General features: G+C 39.3%; 1 protein-coding gene across 6 annotated transcripts in view; it reads right to left on the reverse strand.

The window, feature by feature from the left end:
• The window catches only part of RIMKLB (ribosomal modification protein rimK like family member B), a 53,137-nt gene that overhangs the window by 15,073 nt on the left and 19,476 nt on the right, over positions 1-18,588 (reverse strand). For all 6 annotated transcript variants that reach the window (XM_070046557.1, XM_060306290.1, XM_060306289.1 and 3 more), the window contains 2 exons: positions 17,320-17,555; positions 863-1,093 (listed from right to left, as the gene is read on the reverse strand). In XM_070046557.1, coding sequence (XP_069902658.1) covers positions 863-1,093; positions 17,320-17,494 — 406 coding nt within the window. In that variant the 5' untranslated portion in view covers positions 17,495-17,555. The remainder of the gene's footprint in view (positions 1-862; positions 1,094-17,319; positions 17,556-18,588) is intronic.

Raw genomic sequence — 18,588 nt, forward strand, 5'->3', positions numbered from 1 at the left:
ACTCTCCAAGCATTCTGCTGGACATTTTAAGAAATATTTTTATGAAAAAGTATACTGATTTATAGCAAGTCTGATTCTTTCCAAACTAGAAAAACTGGAAAGGCAGGAAATATATTAACATAATACTGTTTACAGTAGTGCTACTCCAAGTGTGGTCCAGTAACCCCTGCCTGTGACTTCTTTGCTACTGATATGTGTCCAAATAAATACAAAAAGAGTAAGCACAAGAAAGCAATTTGGCATTGCTCTGCTATTTTTACGGTACTTTACGTGTACTTATCCACAGCAAATGGGTCTTAAAAAAAAAAAATAGTCCTCTACCACAGGTGATTTTAGAAGCACTGGTTTAAAGCACACCTAGTATAGTGTAATTTTCTTTAAAAATAGGGAAATATTTATGAACCATTATCATGAAAATGGTAATGAAGATAATCAGAAATTATAGAGATGACAGATTCTTTTACCTCAGGGGTTGCCACACTAAGGACTGCTTGGGCATACAGCCCTTTTTTGTAATTAAGTTTTACTAGAAAACAGCCACACTCATTGTTTAAGCTTTGTCTACAGCACGTTTCACAGTACAACAGCTTTACTGAGGGTCACAAGAGAGAACTTACAGCCTGGAAAGCCCAAAATATTTACTATTTGACCCATTACAGAAAGTTTGGTCAGTCCATTCTACTCATACCATACACAGATTCATAATTCTCCTGCCCAGTTTGTTAAAACTGAAAACCGCTTCTAAGAGTTCTTCCTTGTTCACGAATTTCATTATATCACATAACCCTAATAGTTTAGTAGGGCTTTCAAAACTTATTGGTGCTCTAAAATTTAGGCTATAAATTCTTATTAGTTAACTCACCATAAGAGAAAGTATCTGGCAGAGGAACACCATGACCTGCCAACTCTTGAAACGTCCAGAACTTATTAACACAGTTCAGGATGGCTTGAGGTCGGTTCATCAACCTGCATCCCATCTTCTCCAGATGACGCAAAACAGTGATGTCACTATCACTTTGCACCCAAGGGGTTGGTACTCTCACTACCACCACCTGAGGGTAGGCAGTAATTAGTTCTCCATTGATACGAAGACCTGAAATATACAGGAATGAAACCATAATCATTAAAGGGGAATATACAATAGAGAAACAGATATATACCAAAGCTTAGGTCTCCAAACTAAATGTACTATTTTGCTAACATTTCACTGGGACAGAGAGACATTCCTCCTTAAATAATTTTCTTTTGTAAGAACAAAGAAGATGTAATAAGAAGAATGTATGCCGGGGTAAATAAATTACAGTACATGTCAATACAATGAAGTATTACATATCCATTAAAAAGAATGTCATAAATCTCTATGTTCAAAGATGGAAAGAATGTCCAGATGCATAAGGTTAAGTTTTTTAAAAGCAATTAACTCTTGTGTTTACATATGTACAGAAAATATATAAAAATGGCTTTCTCTGGGTATGTGTGGCTGGCAAGGCAGGAAGAGAAGGGCAGAATGAGGAACTTTAAAACATTTTGCTCCATGCAATTCTCTATCTTTTTTAAGTGAGGATGTATGCTTTTAGTACAAAAAGAGAATTTTCTTTCTGTAAAAAATAAATAAATGTATTTATTTATTTATTTTTGGCTGTGTGGGGTCTTCGTTGCTGCGCGCGGACTTTCTCTCGTTGTGGCGAGCAGGGGCCATTCTTCGTTGCGGTGCGCAGGCTTCTCACTGCGGTGTCTTCTCTTGTTGCGGAGCACGGGCTCTCGGCTCGCGGGCTTCAGTAGCTGTGGCTCGAAGGCTCTAGAGCGCAGGCTCAGCAGTTGTGGCACACGGGCTTAGTTGCTCCGCGGCATGTGGGATCTTCCCAGACCAGGGCTTGAACCCGTGTCTCCTGCATTGGCAGGCAGATTCTTAACCACTGGGCCACCAGGGAAGCCCCAAAAAGAGAATTTTTAAAAGAGCAGTTTTCTGAGTTTTATCCAATACCATTCTATTTTTAAAGAGGTCCCAAATAATAAAGGAACAAGGTACTTGTTGCTCCTTACAACCTACTTTCATTAAAAAATTACATATACTTATTTAAATAACATTCAAATACAAAAACATAACACATTTACCTCCCATCCAACATCCTACACAGTGTTAACAGTATGTATCAACTAACAGTTAATAGTTAACTAATAGTATGTTAATAGTATTTTCCCCACCATTATCTAATTATAGAAAAATATATATAATTTTTAGACAAATGAGATACTTTGTTTACATCATTTTATGTCACTTTCTCTCATCACTTAAAATTATACCAGACATCTAAGTCAGTGCACATATAACTGTATTGGGCTCAACAGAATTATATTTAAAGATACACCACATGATCAATCCCTTACTCATGGACATTCATTCATTGAATAAACATTAAGTAATTACTATGTGTCAGATTCTTTTCTAAAAGTTGGGAATAGATTGGTAACTAAGGCAGATAAGGTCCTTGACTAGTCACTGTACTCTATATACATTTACATACCCAGGACTTTTATAGTGAGTGAGTGAGTGAGTGTGTGTGTGTGTGTGTGTGTGTGTGTGTGTGTATGTACACCGTATTCTTTATACATTCATCTGTCAATGGACACTTAGTTTGCTTCCACGTTGTAATTATTATAAATAAAGCTGCTATGAACATGGGGGTGCAGATAAATCCTCAAGATAGTGATTTCATTTCCTTGAGGTAACATGCTGGATCCACAATTCTGAGCCAAAAGAGATTTTATCTATTCTGATTAAGGGAACTGAGGTTATGTGCTTGATATTACCTGTTGATACTTCACACCATCCCCATCTTTTACTCCCTCCCTGTATGGCATGGACTAGAAGCACTTCCTACTCTCCCTTGCCAGCAGGATTCTATTTTGAGAATCCACCAACGAGAGACAATTACACAAAATTTTAAAGGTCAAAGAGAAGTAGAAGTCATTATTCTCCAGGGGCAGCTGGTAGCGCTGTGGTCATCAGCAGATGTGAGGTTTTTTGCCAAAGGCTTCAGGCATTGTCCTTGCAGTCGTTCACTGACCATGCTGCTACAGGCATCTTGAGATCAGCAGCAGCGGATTCCTGCAATCCTACATTTTCTCATTTCCTGGGCTTTTGTGCTGACTTGCCTCAACAGGAAAATCTAAACAGCATTTTACTTGAAATCAGAAAAAAGCCTAGTGACCAAATTGGGAGTTAAAAGGGGACATGGAGAATGGGAAAGGTGAAAAGGGAACCCAGTTTACGGCAAAAGATGCTGCCTCTGGGTGTAGATATGAAAGATTCTGGTGATAAAATCAAAGTAGAACTATTCTGTAACAGTTGAAGTACGGATGGGAACTATACAGATGTGTATATAAAATACACATGTGTATTACAGGTGTGTAAAATAATTCATATCTGGTAGTGTGGAGTGTGTGTGTGCTTACAGAAGGAATCAGCCCAAGACTTAATACCTAAAGAAATGGGGATGTATAGGCTGAAAAAAGAAAAAGAAAAAATGGCAATTCCTAGGACTGGATTTGATGAATCTCAGTTAAGGGACACGAGAAAGAAGCAAAAACCTGAGGAAAAATGAGTCAAAAAACCAGGAAAATCTAGTTTTAAGTAGTAATATGAAAAATAAGAAAAGTCAGTGTTACCTGGAGAGAATAATCAAATTCGTTAAATGAAACAGAGGTAAAACAAAGATTGAGTTTGGGAAAACTTGAGTGATCAGGAAAAGAGACACTGTCAACTGTCAAGCGAAAATTCATCCATTATGACACTATCTTCTCATTTCCCTAAAACGGAGATACTTTTTGCGCCTTTTAAGAAAGGGGATAGAGAAGGCAATGTGTTCCACTCTCGGTCTGCTGCCAACGGAAATTGGGAATATGGGAGTACTTTATCCAAAGCACAGTCAGATCTGCATAGTACACTATATGGGCATTACTGAGGATGGAAAGAAATTCAATGCCTCCAGTAACAGAAACAGACACTTTATTATCCTAGACAAGCAGAAGGTGATCCGAGACTGCCCAGAAAGAAGGGCAGGTACAGATGAATGTGAGCAAAAAAAAGAAAAAGGCAAAGTATTACTGATCTCTTGAGCACTCTTAGTAAATACCACTCATCTTTGATGCAGAGCTTATAAAACTGAAATATAGGGAGGATGACTCTTTTCCTTAGATCCCTGTTATTCATTATACACATGCACAATTCCACTCTACTCATTGTGAAAACAGCTATTCCAATTGAATGTGCTACCAGTCAGCTTTGCTTTCAATTCCACTTCTTCAAGCATATACTGTCTTTTTTGCTCATCATCTTAAACAGCAACTTATGAAACTATTCATCCAGTTTTGTTTCATACTGGGATAGAGATTTCAATATAAATATTTTGGGTAAGTTTTGAATTAAGTGTACGATTAAACATTAAAAGCCGGGCTTCCCTGCTGGCGCAGTGGTTGAGAATCTGCCTGCTAATGCAGGGGACATGGGTTTGAGCCCTGGTCTGGGAGGATCCCACATGCCGCGGAGCAACTAGGCCCGTGAGCCACAACTACTGAGCCTGCGCGTCTGGAGCCTGTGCTCCGCAACAAGAGAGGCCGCGATAGTCAGGGGCCCGCGCAACGCGACAAAGAGTGGCCCCCACTTGCCACAACTAGAGAAAGCCCTCGCACAGAAAACGAAGACCCAACACAGCAAAAATAAATTAGTTAATTAATAAACTCCAACGCCCAACATCTTAAAAAAAAAATTAAAAGCCAATAAATAATGAGTTAACCTTAGAATAGCAATGAGGTTGGGAACAATTTTTATTCCTACATTTTTTAGATAAAAATGTATTATGTATTAAAAGGCTGCTACTGTTGTCAAGGCAGAGTGAGAAAGTGCTGAGGGCTGATTATTCTCCCAAGTTGAAAGATTCCTTTGGGATATTAATAATCTCCTTGTCAGTAATTAAGCGGGAAATCTCTCATGTAGCCTGCTCTACACCTGTGCTTTTTGAAACTAGTTTGGCTACATGACAAGTACTAGGTGTTTTCATCCTCAGGAAATAAGGATAGGCTTATCTGCTGACTGGCATTTCTTTTTCTTCCATCCTTTACTATTCCAGAGGATTTACCAGGACCTCTGGAATCACTTTAAAGCTAACAAATTTTAAGAATTTAAACTGGAAGTTTCCAGTGAAGGAGCTATTTGTACACAATTAAAAAGCGACACAGTCTCTGTGCCAAAAATCAAGGACGCACCCAAAGATTAAGACAGATGAGTTACTAGAACGCGGGAGACAGCCTGAAAGAGCTTTCATTTAGCTAAATTTCAAAGGAAAAAAAACTACTAACAATGCCCAAAAAAAGCTCATTATTCTATAATGATAATGGAGAAGGGGGGCTCATTTGCTATCACTTGAGGAACTATTACATAAATCTGTATTCTAAAAACTGGTAGGGACTTCCCTGGTGGCGCAATGGTTAAGAATCCGCCTGCCAATGCAGGGGACGCGGGTTCGAACCCTGGTCGGGAAACTAAGATCCACGGGCCACAGGGCAACTAAGCCTGCGTGCTACAACTACTGAGCTCATGTGCCACAACTACTGAAGCCTGCGCGCCTAGAGCCCCTGCTCTGCAACAAGAAAAGCTACCACAATAAGAAGCCCACGCTCTCCACAACTAAAGAAAGCCCACACGCAGCAACAAAGACCCAATGCAGCCAAAAATAAATAAATTTATTAAAAAATAAAGAAATAAAAACTGGTAAATAATGAGGAAAAACTACATTTATGCCCCCATTTCAGGAGGAGCTATTTATCACCTGTAGGAAAAGGTCTTCTTTAGAGAAGAATGTCAACTAATATAGAAGGAATAGCAAAATTAGAAAAATCACCATTTTGCAAATCCCAATGAAATATCAAAATATCATTATAAGGAGGGCTTCCCTGGTGGCGCAGTGGATAAGAGTCCACCTGCCGACACAGGGGACACGGGTTCGTGCCCCGGTCCGGGAAGATCCCACATGCCGCGGAGCGGCTGGGCCCATGAGCCATGGCTGCTGAGCCTGCGCGTCCGGAGCCTGTGCTCTGCAACGGGAGAGGCCACAACAGTGAGAGGCCCGCGTACCGCAAAAAATAATAATAATAATAATCGTTATAAGGAAAGGTGGATGGGATATCTGTATAGTGCCAAAATATCAAAGAATTGCTAGGCAAAAGATAAAAATAGATTTTTCTAACAGACCATGCAGACACTACCTGTCCCAGTGATCAAACTTATCCTGGACAGTGGCACAGACTATCATTTTGGGCCTCCTGGAAGAACGCACTGTGAAGCATCCATGGTCAACTAAGAGGTAACTGTGTGCACAAAACATATGAACTCTATCTAATGATGCCAACTCACAGGAAGCTTCAGGAGGCAGACATCACAAGAAAACTATCACACAAATCCAGGATATGAGACATTGTTCTGATCACTTCAAAAAGTTGATGTCACTTTAGAACTAAAGATGGGAAGAATGTCTAGAGTTAGAAAGACTGAGTAGACATTATATCCAAATACAATGCATGAACCTTATAGAGCCTGATTTGAAAATAACTGAAACAGGTATTTTGGAATCAACTGCGACAATCTGATTCTAGAGTATATATGAGATGATATTAAAGAGTTTACTTTTCTTAGGCGTGCTAATTGTGTTGGCTCATAGGGAACAACATCCTTATTTTTTGGCCTCAGATACTGAAATATTTAGGGGTGAACATTAAGATAGCTACTTGTATTCAAAAGATAATGACTCTCTCAAAAAGCTGTGTGTAATGTACATAATGTTTATACATACTAGGAGAAAGATATTAAAGAACTATAACAGGGGGTTACTACTGAACACTCAATCTAGGTAGCAAGAATATACCTGTTCATAATTCTAGTCTTTCAGCTTTTCTCTTCATTTAAAATTCTTAATGAAAACCCGATTTGGAGGGGAGAATCCAAGACGTATCAAATTCTTAAGTATTCTCTACAGAGAACTGATGCTGGTCATTCCAGTTTCAAAATCTCTGGGTTTTGCTGCTCAGCTTTTCATTTTTTTTTTTAAATGGTTTCTCATCCTTTCTCTCACCAAAAGCCCATTTACTATTCTGCCAGTGACCCATCTCCCTTGCCATTTATGTTTCAAGTGCTACTACTGCAGTAAAAACTTTATATTAGTTCATCTTGGAAGGCGGAAGAGGGAAGACTAACTGAAAGCTAAAGTAACTTGCTAAAGGCAGTCAAAACCAAATCTAGGACAAGAAATCTAACCTGTTCTTTCTCAGGCTGTGAGTTCTACTTAGAAAAAGCAAGGAGTCAGGGTAAGAGATTTATAACTTCTGAGCTCCCTACTTCCAGCTAAATTCACATAACAAACTTTAGTTGTTTAGGTCAATAATCCAGAATGCTAATCCATTACTTAACTGGCAAAGCTATTAAATTCACCACCACATGTAAAATAAAAGGGGCTATATTAACAAAAAAGACGAGATAATTCTGAACGTTTTAAAATACTCAACTCACTATAAATCTATTTATCAATTAATCTACATTAGGACATTAAAAAAAGATTGCAGCAAGAGGGCTTAAGTCACACGGACCTGGTGCCTACTATAAATGCAAAACTGTCCTCACATGAGAATTGTCCTCCTAAGCTTTTTTTTTTAAAAATCACTGGCTTGGGGCTTCCCTGGTGGCGCGGTGGTTGAGAGTCCGCCTGCCGATGCAGGGGACACGGGTTCGTGCCCCGGTCCGGGAAGATCCCACAAGTCGTGGAGCGGCTGGGCCCGTGAGCCATGGCCGCTGAGCCTGCAAGTCCTGAGCCTGTGCTCCGCAATGGGAGAGGCCACAACAATGAGAGGCCCGCGTACAGCAAAAAAAAAAAAAAATCACTGGCTTGGGACTTCCCTGGCGGTCCAGTGGTAAAGAATCCGCCTTCCAATGCACGGGACGCGGGTTCGATCCATGGTCGGGAAACTAAGGTCCTACATGCCGCGCAGCAACTAAGCCTGCGCACCCCAACTACTGAGCTCTCGCATCTCAACAAGAAAGCCCAAGTGCCGCAAACTACAGAGCCCATGCGCTCCGGAGCCCACGTGTCACAACTAGAGAGAAGCCCGCGCGCTGCAAAGAAGAGCCTGCGCGCCATAAGGCAAGATCCCGCATGCCTCAATGAAGATCCCATGTGCCGCAACTAAGACCCGACGCAGGCAGGGGGGATAAATAAATGAATATTTAAAAAGTTATCACCTTAAAAAAATCACTGGCTAGTTTCCCCCACCAGGTCCCAAAAATGTAGGATGAAAAGTAATTACCCAAATTTTGAGGAGAATAGGACAAGTGGTAATGGAAATTTACAGTACCAAGGGTCAGATAATTCTCAAAAGAGTTATATACAACACTAAAAAGTCTTTATTAAGGCTGGGTTAGAACTCATACATCTAAGTTATCAAATATCAAAAACAAGAATAAAAGAATCCATTCTTTTGAGAATATACATGCCTTTTCTATCTGCTTACCTGCTTCCTACGAAGATATATTTTATGTTTCCTATCAAACTACCCCTGTTTAACATCCTCAGCAATCCTTTTCCTGTCCAATTTGTTTCCAAGCCTTATCTCACTATTAATCCCAGGTAGCAAGAAAATTTTTCTCTTCAATGGTATGCTCTTTGGGGAACGATAAGGAACCAATAAAATTCCTTTCCCAGGTCCATCAGTGGTACTGGAAGAAACAAAAGGAAGTCTACTGTAACAGTGTGCCTCATTATCACTGAGCAATGCCACTTTGCAGCTGACCATCATGTGTTTGAAAAAAAGAGAGAAAAGGAGAAAGAGATGAGGAAAGTCAGATTACGACTCTGTTTTAAAAACATCTTTTATTGAAGGTAATGACTGGCCAGCTTCTGCTCTAAGTACCTTTAAAAAATACAGAATCTGGCGGTCAAGACAACTGATCCTACCCCAAAAAGCAGGTAGGACGTATCAAATGTAGAGAAAATGTGATGCCACTAGCTAAATAATTCTAATTAATTTTATAAATGCTGGCATTCAAGCTCTGCATGCTTGAGTACATTCTCTTTACCTTTTCTGTAGATAGAAAAAAATGGCTCAGAAGAAAATACTTCATGAAAGTGATAAAAAGATAAAATACCCTTAAAGGACTCATCCACTTATCCACTCATTCTTTTATTCATTCAAAAACATTGAGCATCTATTTTAAGATACTCTGAGCCTTGGGATAAAGTCCTAGCCCCACGTAAACAGTTTTGAGGAGGATGATGGAGGAAAGTGCATGTTAAGTATTTGATAAAGATTGGCACATAGTAAGTGGTTAATAATTGTTAGTGGCTATCAATTACTCTTAGTTTACAATGGTGGGTTGGGGTAGGCTGACGGCACATGTGGTAGCTGTTGATTCTTCATCTTTTTTTCCTCAACTCCCAAGCAAACTTGATTTATTTGATAACTGATGCATAAGGTCTCAGTATTAGAAGCAAGAAGACATATTTCTATTTTGCTAACATGAAAACTTCATGAATTTTTTTCTATTATCCAAATATGAAATGTTATTATCTAACAAAAATTACATTTTCTTCCCCCATAAGATAGCAATCTATACTGAAATAGTTTAAAAGAAAACTGTATAGAAGAAAACTGGGGAAATGTATCATTTAGGTCGCTATTAATGAATCCAGCCATAAAAAGTTACAGCAGTCTCCCAGCAACAGACTAATGTAAAAAAGGGGAGAGTGTAAGCAAAGTATCTTTGTGATGTCCTTTAAATGTCAAGTCCCTGTCCACTTTGGTTTTCTCCTTTGTTTTGTTTTTGCGGTTCGCGGGCCTCTCACCGTTGTGGCCTCTCCCGTTGTGGAGCACAGGCTCCGGACACACAGGCTCAGCGACCATGGCTCACGGGCCCAGCCGCTCCACGGCATGTGGGATCTTCCTGGACCGGGGCACGAACCCATGTCCCCTGCATCAGCAGGCAGACTCTAAGCCACTGCGCCACCGGGGAAGCCCCCTGTCCACTTTGAAAAAGAGTAATAAACTTTTTAACAGTGGCTCCAGGTTAAAGACATTTATATCAGTCTGTTCTAACCTCCTTTTGGCAATCGAGAGCAGGTGACCTAACTACATGATATCTAGAAATTTCTCTACTTGTCAAGGAGAGAATTTACCAGCAGACTTAATTTAGCAGTATCAAGACAACCAGTCTGACCAACTGCAAAAGAGTTTAGTTTAAAAACTAAATCAGCCAGGATGGCTAGATCTAACTAGTTCTAAAGCAGAAGCTGTTTTCATTATATCACAAGAATTCCCTCCAAAGCCCTAGCAGCATGACAGCTGGAAGACTCCTTTCAACAAGAATATACTCTAATGGTTAGGTTAGACCTATAATCCTAAATACTGGAAAGCCCCTGAATTTTGTTACTTGCCTTGAAGGAAGAATTTAGAGATTTGAGCTCCTCATCATTCCTTTGCTTTAAGTTCCCCAATGCCTTCAGAAGGCCATTCAGTATCAGGTTTCCAAATCCCTCATACTCTTTAAAAAAAGTTGCCTGTGGCAGTACCTAACAGATTCCAAGGCTTTATCTTCAAAAAGACCATGATTCCAAGTGAATAAAAGTAATTACTTAATTACCAGTTTCACCACTGTGTACCATGGGTTAGGAGATTCCCACTCTGAAATAAAAAAGGTAGTATTAATTGATTTCTGCCCTATCTATGCCAAGTAACCATGTCTCTGAGCATCTATTTTTGGCAATATGCTCTCTGGAATTAATTTCTGTCACGGGGAAGGTTATTTGATTTGTAAGCAATTAAAATATCTCTAGTTAACTTGAGCAAGAAACAACCTATAATCTCATCAAAGTGCCATACCAAAAATGATTAAATTCCAAACTTTCTCCTTCCATCCTTGAGTCAAAAATTTCATCAGTTCAAACGTTCTCTCCATTTATTTTAATTTTATTAAGAAAACTCCTAAACAGAAAATAAAAATACTATAATGAATCCAATGTACCATCACCTACTTTCAACCTTGTTGAGAGTCACAGTAGTCTAGCGCATCCCTGTCCTCTTGAACCCTTTCTTTTCCCTAAAGGTAACCACACTTGGAAAATTATGATTTATCCTTCTATTAACTATTTTTTAAACCAGCAAAAGTTACAGTCACATACCCATCCTCCCCTTAGAAAATAGTATACGCCCTTTTTCCTAACAATAATTTCACTTAACAATGTTGTATTTTATGAAGTAGGTTTTCAGCATGTATCTCAAAATAAGGACTCTTGGGCACATACATTTTCTTAACTGGGACACAAGAAGCACTAATCAAAAAATAAGAAAAAATAAACCATACTTAATTAAATTTAAAAACTTTCACTGACCAGAAGATGCCATTAACAGAGTAAAAAAGGCAAGCCACAGAGTGAGAGAAGATATTCACAGTACATGTATCCGGTAAGAGACTTTTCCCCAGAATATAATACAAGACTACAAAACAAAAAGAGACACACACCAATTAAAAATGAGTACAGGGGCTTCCCTGGTGGTGCAGTGGTTGAGAGTCCACCTGCCGATGCAGGGGACACGGGTTCGTGCCCCGGTCTGAGAAGATTCCACATGCCACGGAACGGCTGGGCCTGTGAGCCATGGCCGCTGAGCCTGCGCGTCCAGAGCCTGTGCTCCGTGACGGGAGAGGCCACAACAGTGAGAAGCCCGCGTACCGCAAAAAAAAAAAAAGAGTACAGAGAGGATTCCGGGAAGATGGAGGAGTAGGGAGCATCAGGACTCTGTCTCGCCACCTAAACAACAAATGCATTGTCAATCTGTTGAAGGATAATGAAGGAAAATACTGGCATGGTAAGTGCAGTTAATTTTCATCGATTTCAGCTCTAGAAAAGTAGCAACTACCCATCCCCCATTCTTTAGCAATACTGCACTTGGTTCTGGAGCAGCTGACATGCCTTGCAGGAGCCAGGGTGGTCTATTAGGACGCTGCCCTCCAAATATCCGGCATCTCTGCTCTGATGGCTGGATGCAGCTTCTGATCAGAGGTGCAGACAAAGAGGCCAGTAGCCATTTTTGTTGTACCACTCCTCCCACTTTTACAAGCCCCTCCCCTTCCAGCTGAAGTCACTTCCAGGGGACTTATTTATTTCTTCAAATATCCTCTTTGCCCCTTTGTCCCTTGTAATTTTTCCCCTCAGAAGCCATACACTAAACACTAGGACATTCAATTGCAAATATGGGGAAAATTAAAAAGTGACTGCAAGTGCCTAGGTAAAGGTTCAGAAAAGACCTTAGAAGACATTAAGATTGCACCTTAGGCTGATCTGAGGTACAGAGACAGCCTATGACAATCAAAACAACAAAAACAGTAAACAAAAACCAGCAAACCCTGGGGAAGGGGGAGACTGAGTTCCAGAGTTTCCACATTAGATTCAAATGTACAGAATTCAACAAAAACTAACAAGGCATAGAGAAAAACCAAGAAAGTATGGCCACTAAAAGGAATGAAATAAATCAACAGATACCATTCCTGAAGTCCTAATTAATGGCAGAGAGATTAGACAAAGACATTAAAAGAAACTACCTTAAACATGCTCAAAGAACTAAAGAAAGATGTGAAGAAAGTCAAAGAAACAATGTGTGAACAAAATGTTAATACCAGTAGACAGAAAACATAAAAAAGAAACCAATAAGTAATTCTGGAGCTGAAAGGTACAATAACAGAAATGAGAATTCACTTAGAGAGATTCAAAGCAGATATGAGCAGACAGAAGAATCAGTGAACTTACACATTGTGGGAGTCCCAGGAAGGTTGGGGCGGGGAGGTGGGCGGGGGGGGGGGGTGTTGTGCAGAGATAATATTTGATGAAATAGTGACTGAACACCTCCCAAATTTGATGAAAGACATGAATATAAACATGTAAGAAGCTCAACAGTCTCCACCTTATGAACTCAAACAGACACATGTTGATACACTATACTTAAACTTTCAAAACCCAGGACAAAGAGAGAATTTTGAAAAAAGCAAGACAGAAGCAAATCATCACATTCTATGGATCCTCAATAAAATTATCAGCAGATTTCTCATCAGAAACTTTGGAGGCCAGAAGACAGGGGTCTAATACGTTCACAGTGCTGAAAGAAAAACTGCCAACCGAAACTCCTACATCCAGCAAAACTCTAATTCAAAAAAGAGGTAGAAACTACCACTGGCATTTTTCACAGAACTAGAACAAAAAATTTCACAATTTGTATGGAAACACAAAAGACCCCAAATAGCGAAAGCAACCTTGAGAAAGAAAAATGGACCTGGAGGAATCAGGCTTCCTGACTTCAGACTATACTACAAAGCTACAGTAATCAAGACAGTATGGTACTGGCACAAAACCAGAAATATAGATCAATGGAACAGGATAGAAAGCCCAGAGATAAACCCATGCACATATGGTCGCCTTATCTTTGATAAAGGAGGCAAGAATATATAGTGGAGAAAAGACAGCCTCTTCAATAAGTGGTGCTGGGAAAACTGGACAGCTACATGTAAAAGTATGAAATTAGAACACTCCCTAACACCATACACAAAAATAAACTCAAAATAGATTAAAGACCTAAATGTAAGGCCAGACACTATCAAACACTTAGAGGAAAACATAGGCAGAACACTCTATGACATACATCACAGCAAGATCCTTTTTGACCCACCTCCTAGAGAAATGGAAATAAAAACAAAAATAAACAAATGGGACCTAATGAAACTTCAAAGCTTTTGCACAGCAAAGGAAACCATAAACAAGACGAAAAGACAACCCTCAGAATGGGAGAAAATATTTGCAAATGAAGCAACTGACAAAGGATTAATCTCCAAAATTTACAAGCAGCTCATGCAGCTCAATATCAGAAAAACAAACAACCCAATCCAAAAGTGAGCAGAAGACCTAAATAGACATTTCTCCAAAGAAGATATACAGATTGCCAACAAACACATGAAAGAATGTTCAACATCATTAATCATTACAGAAATGCAAATTAAAACTACAATGAGATATCATCTCACACCGGTCAGAATGGCCATCATCAAAAAACCTACAAACAATAAATGCTGGAGAGGGTGTGGAGAAAAGGGATCCCTCTTGCACTGCTGGTGGGAATGTGAATTGGTACAGCCACTATGGAGAACAGTATGGAGGTTCCTTAAAAAACTAAAAATAGAACTACCATACGACCCAGCAATCCCACTACTGGCCATATACCCTGAGAAAACCATAATTCAAAAAGAGACATGGGGCTTCCCTGGTGGTGCAGTGGTTGAGAGTCCGCCTGCCGATGCAGGGGACACGGGTTCATGCCCCAGTCTGGGAAAGTCCCACATGCCGCGGAGCAGCTAGGCCCGTGAGCCATGGCCACTAGGCTTGCGTGCCCGGAGCCTGTGTTCTGTAACGGGAGAGGCCACAACAGTGAGAGGCCTGTGTACCCAAAAAAAAAAAAAAAAGAGAGACATGTACCAAAATGTTCATTGCAGCTCTATTTACAATAGCCAGGACATGGAAGCAACCTAAGTGTCCATCAACAGATGAATGGATAAAGAAGATGTGGCACATATATACAATGGAATATTACTCAGCCATAAAAAGAAACGAAATTGAGTTATTTGTAGTGAGGTGGAGGGACCTAGAGTCTGTCATACAGAGTGAAGTAAGTCAGAAAGAGAAAAACAAATAACGTATGCTAACACATATATATGGAATCTAAGAAAAAACAAAGGTCATGAAGAACCTAGGGGCAAGACGGGAATAAAGACACTGACCTACTAGAGAATGGACTTGAGGATATGGGGAGGGGGAAGGGTAGGCTGTGACAAAGTGAGAGAGTGGCATGGACATATATACACTACCAAACGTAAAATATATAGCTAGTGGGAAGCAGCCGCATAGCACAGGGAGAGCATAGCACAGGGAGATCAACTCGGTGCTCTGTGACCACCTAGAGGGGTGGGATAGGAGGGTGGGAGGGAGGGAGACGCAAGAGGGAAGAGATATGGGAACATACGTATGTGTATAACTGATCCACTTTGTTATAAAGCAGAAACCAACACACCATTGTAAAGCAATTATACTCCAATAAAGAGGTTAAAAAAAAAAAAGAGGGAGAATTTAAGACATTCACAGAAAAGCAAAAGTTGAGGGAGTTCGTGAACCTGTAAGGTGAAATGAAAGGACATCTACCAGTAACTCAAATTCGTATGGAAAAATAAATATCTCAATAAAGGTAAATAAATGGGCAATTAGAAAAGCTAACATTACTGTAACAATAGTTTGTAACTGTACTTCAGAATTTAGAGATCAATATAATTCAAGAAAAAATAAACAATCATTAGTATAAAAGCTAGTATTGCTATAACTTTCGTTTGTAACTCCAACTCTTGTTTTCTATATAACTTAAGAGACTGGTGCATTTAAAAGGATTATCATTTTATATTTTTGGCCACAAAATGAATAAAGGTGTAATTTTGTGACATCAACAAATGAAAGGGGTGGAGACAGAGTGGTAAAGGAGCAGAGTGTTTGCATGTCACTGAAGTTTGGCTGGTATAAATTCAAATTAGAGTAGTATAACCTAAGGATGTTAAATGTAATCCCCATGGTAAACGCAAAAAGCAAATGAAATATACACAAAAGGAAATAAAAGGAATGTAAAGATTTCTACAAAAATGTCAACCAAACACAAAAGAAGACACTAATACAGGAGACAGCAATAAAATCGGCAAAACTTTATCTAGATGGACTAAGAAAACGAGGGAAGACTCAAGTTACTAAACTCAGAAATCAAAGGGGGAACATTACTACCGATTCTACAGAAATAAAAAATATTATAGGAGAATGCAGCAGTCCCCTTATCCACAGTTACCACAGTTAACTGTGGTCCAGAAATATTAAGGTGTACTGAAATATATGAGCAAAGACAAAGAAACAGCAATGAGCACAAATGACATTGAGCTTTCATAGTGAACATACTGACCCAAGGCAAACAATACAGACTAATAAGAGACAAGGTCGGACAAATGGTCTATCTGCAGCATTTACAGCAGAGTTAACAATACGTGAGAAGAGGAATTTTATTCTAATTTATCCACTTAATTCTTCAAGAGTCTGTTTCCTCACCTGTAAAATGATAATATTACCTTCCTTACAAGATGGTATGAGATTTAAATAATTCAAAATATGCGAAATGTAAAAAAAAAACCTAGAAACTCCTGGATTTATGGGACATGCATCAATGAAAAGTCTTTAAAATAAGATTAGATTTAATGTTATAGGGAAGTAGAGAGTTTCTGAAGGTTTTATCATGTTAAGATGATAAAAGTAGTGTTTAATGAATGAGAAAGGGCTAGAAAGGAAAGACTTTTGAAAAAGACTTAGAGGGCTGCTGCAGCATTAAAATTTGGGGCCCTAAGATCCTGACCCAGGACAGTAAGAAGTAGAAGTCAGAATAGCTGTGGCTTGGGGGGAAAAAAGCAACAGAATTTTGTGGCATAAATGACTCTTAAGGATGCATTAGGTCAAAAGAGACAGAGACAGAAAAGCTGAAATAAGCCCATGAGTGAAATTACCTTAAAAGCAGATCTGTACTCTGCATTATTAATTCTCACAATAACCACCTCTCCCTAATAGAAAGGACCAATTTAACTGTAACAAATCCTTTTACAGAGCTTAAAGACTCCTGCAAGTCAGTCCTAAAGAATTTCTACACGTTTCCAAAATATCTTCCCCTAGTAATCTGAAAACAATATGAACTACTGAAAATATTAAAAATACTTATCACCAATTAAGTCAAATCATTTGGACACTTTTATCCAGAAAGAAAAGCTGTATTTAACACCACACATATAAAGCATCTTATAAAGAAAAAAGAAAATGAGAATTACACATGGATTTTGATCAATTTACTAAAAGGACCCTGATGGGGTACAAATTCCCCCATAGAGGCACCTTGTAAACAAGGCATTTTAAAAATAGAAAACAATGATGGAAGAAAACTAGTAGGTTATCTTTAATTTCCCTCCCAACTATTTCCTAAATAATACAATAAGGGATTTAACAAATACCGGTGTTGCCATTTCTTCCATAAGATATACTAGATTTTTAGACTAGATGATACTTAGTAATAATAAGGCTATTAACAAATCCTTTGCCCTAATTATTCCTAAAATACGCAGAGTCACCAAATTCTAAGTAAAAATGCAAAGAAGTTACTTAACTGTAGACTTACCCAGGTTTCCTTGCTCGACTGTTAGCACCACCTCATCCATCACCACAGCCCTAAAGTCCAGTTCCTCCTCACAACATTTGGCCTTTAATGCTCGTAAGATCTCTTTTTGGGGATAGTCTTCCCTGATTCGACGATCTGTCAAAAACCACAACTTGGCGGCCACAGAGCTACACATCTTGCTCTGCCTGTTCTTCCTTTTCTGGGATTACTTCCTCCTGAATACAGGCTCCTTCTAGCTGGAAGAGAAGATATACATACAAAGTAAATCGAGAAACTACTCAATTTTTTGCTTTCACACAAATCACACCATGATTATATACTAGCTATGAAAAACAGGAACTATACCCTGTCTTCTCCGTCACTACAAACTCGAACAAATTATGTATATTCATGCATCTATAGCTATTGTTCAATTATCTTCCTTTATTTCATATATGTATAGTTTCTTATAAACATTTATAGGTATGCTTAAAAATCAGATGGTAGCACATATTACTAGATGAGCATCAACAATGATGTCATTCACATAGCAACTTTAGTCAAAATAAGTAATTTGAGAATGTGGGGGGAAAAATTTGAATAACTGCCAAAGTTATTTAAATAAATGCCAAAGTTCATTCACTAAAATTTGTTTTTCAGTCAGGAGACAGCATGCTCTTACTCACTGTTTTTATTCTGTTTTTAAACAGAATTTTTCTTAAACAAACATAGCTTGTTTACTAGAATGTCACCAAGAGTTCTGCTTCTCAGGGTTTATATCATGAGCAAGACAACTGAAAGTCATTTTCATGAGAAGAAGAAAAAAGTTACAAGTTTTACTAACAAGCATAATAGGTGATTTCTAATATTATCCCAGATGACATGGCAAACCTAACACAGAAGGACAGGACAAGGGCAAGGAATAGAGGAAGCAACGGCCATACAGATGGACGGCTTCCAGCATCACAGCAGCCGGAACTGGTCCCTTATGCACCGTTCACGTGCTTTCCACAGTCTCAGCCAGAAGGGCCTGCTCCACAGATGCACACAGTAAGAGCAGAACATCATGGGACAGAGACACTACCACACACACACACACGCACACACACACCACCCCCTCCCTCAAGACCTTGACCTGTCCTGCCTACCACACTCACCCACCTGCCTGGGGACCCACAGTCTCAAAGGCATCAGGGGACTGGAGCTCAATTCACACATGAGGAACATGGGATGTGGCCTTCCAGGCGAATGGAAAGGGTCTCACTCAGAAGGAAAAGCTCCACAAGTCAC

The sequence above is a fragment of the Globicephala melas genome, chromosome 10 (genome assembly GCF_963455315.2).
Source record: "Globicephala melas chromosome 10, mGloMel1.2, whole genome shotgun sequence".
In the NCBI taxonomy this organism is placed as follows: Eukaryota; Metazoa; Chordata; class Mammalia; order Artiodactyla; family Delphinidae; genus Globicephala; species Globicephala melas.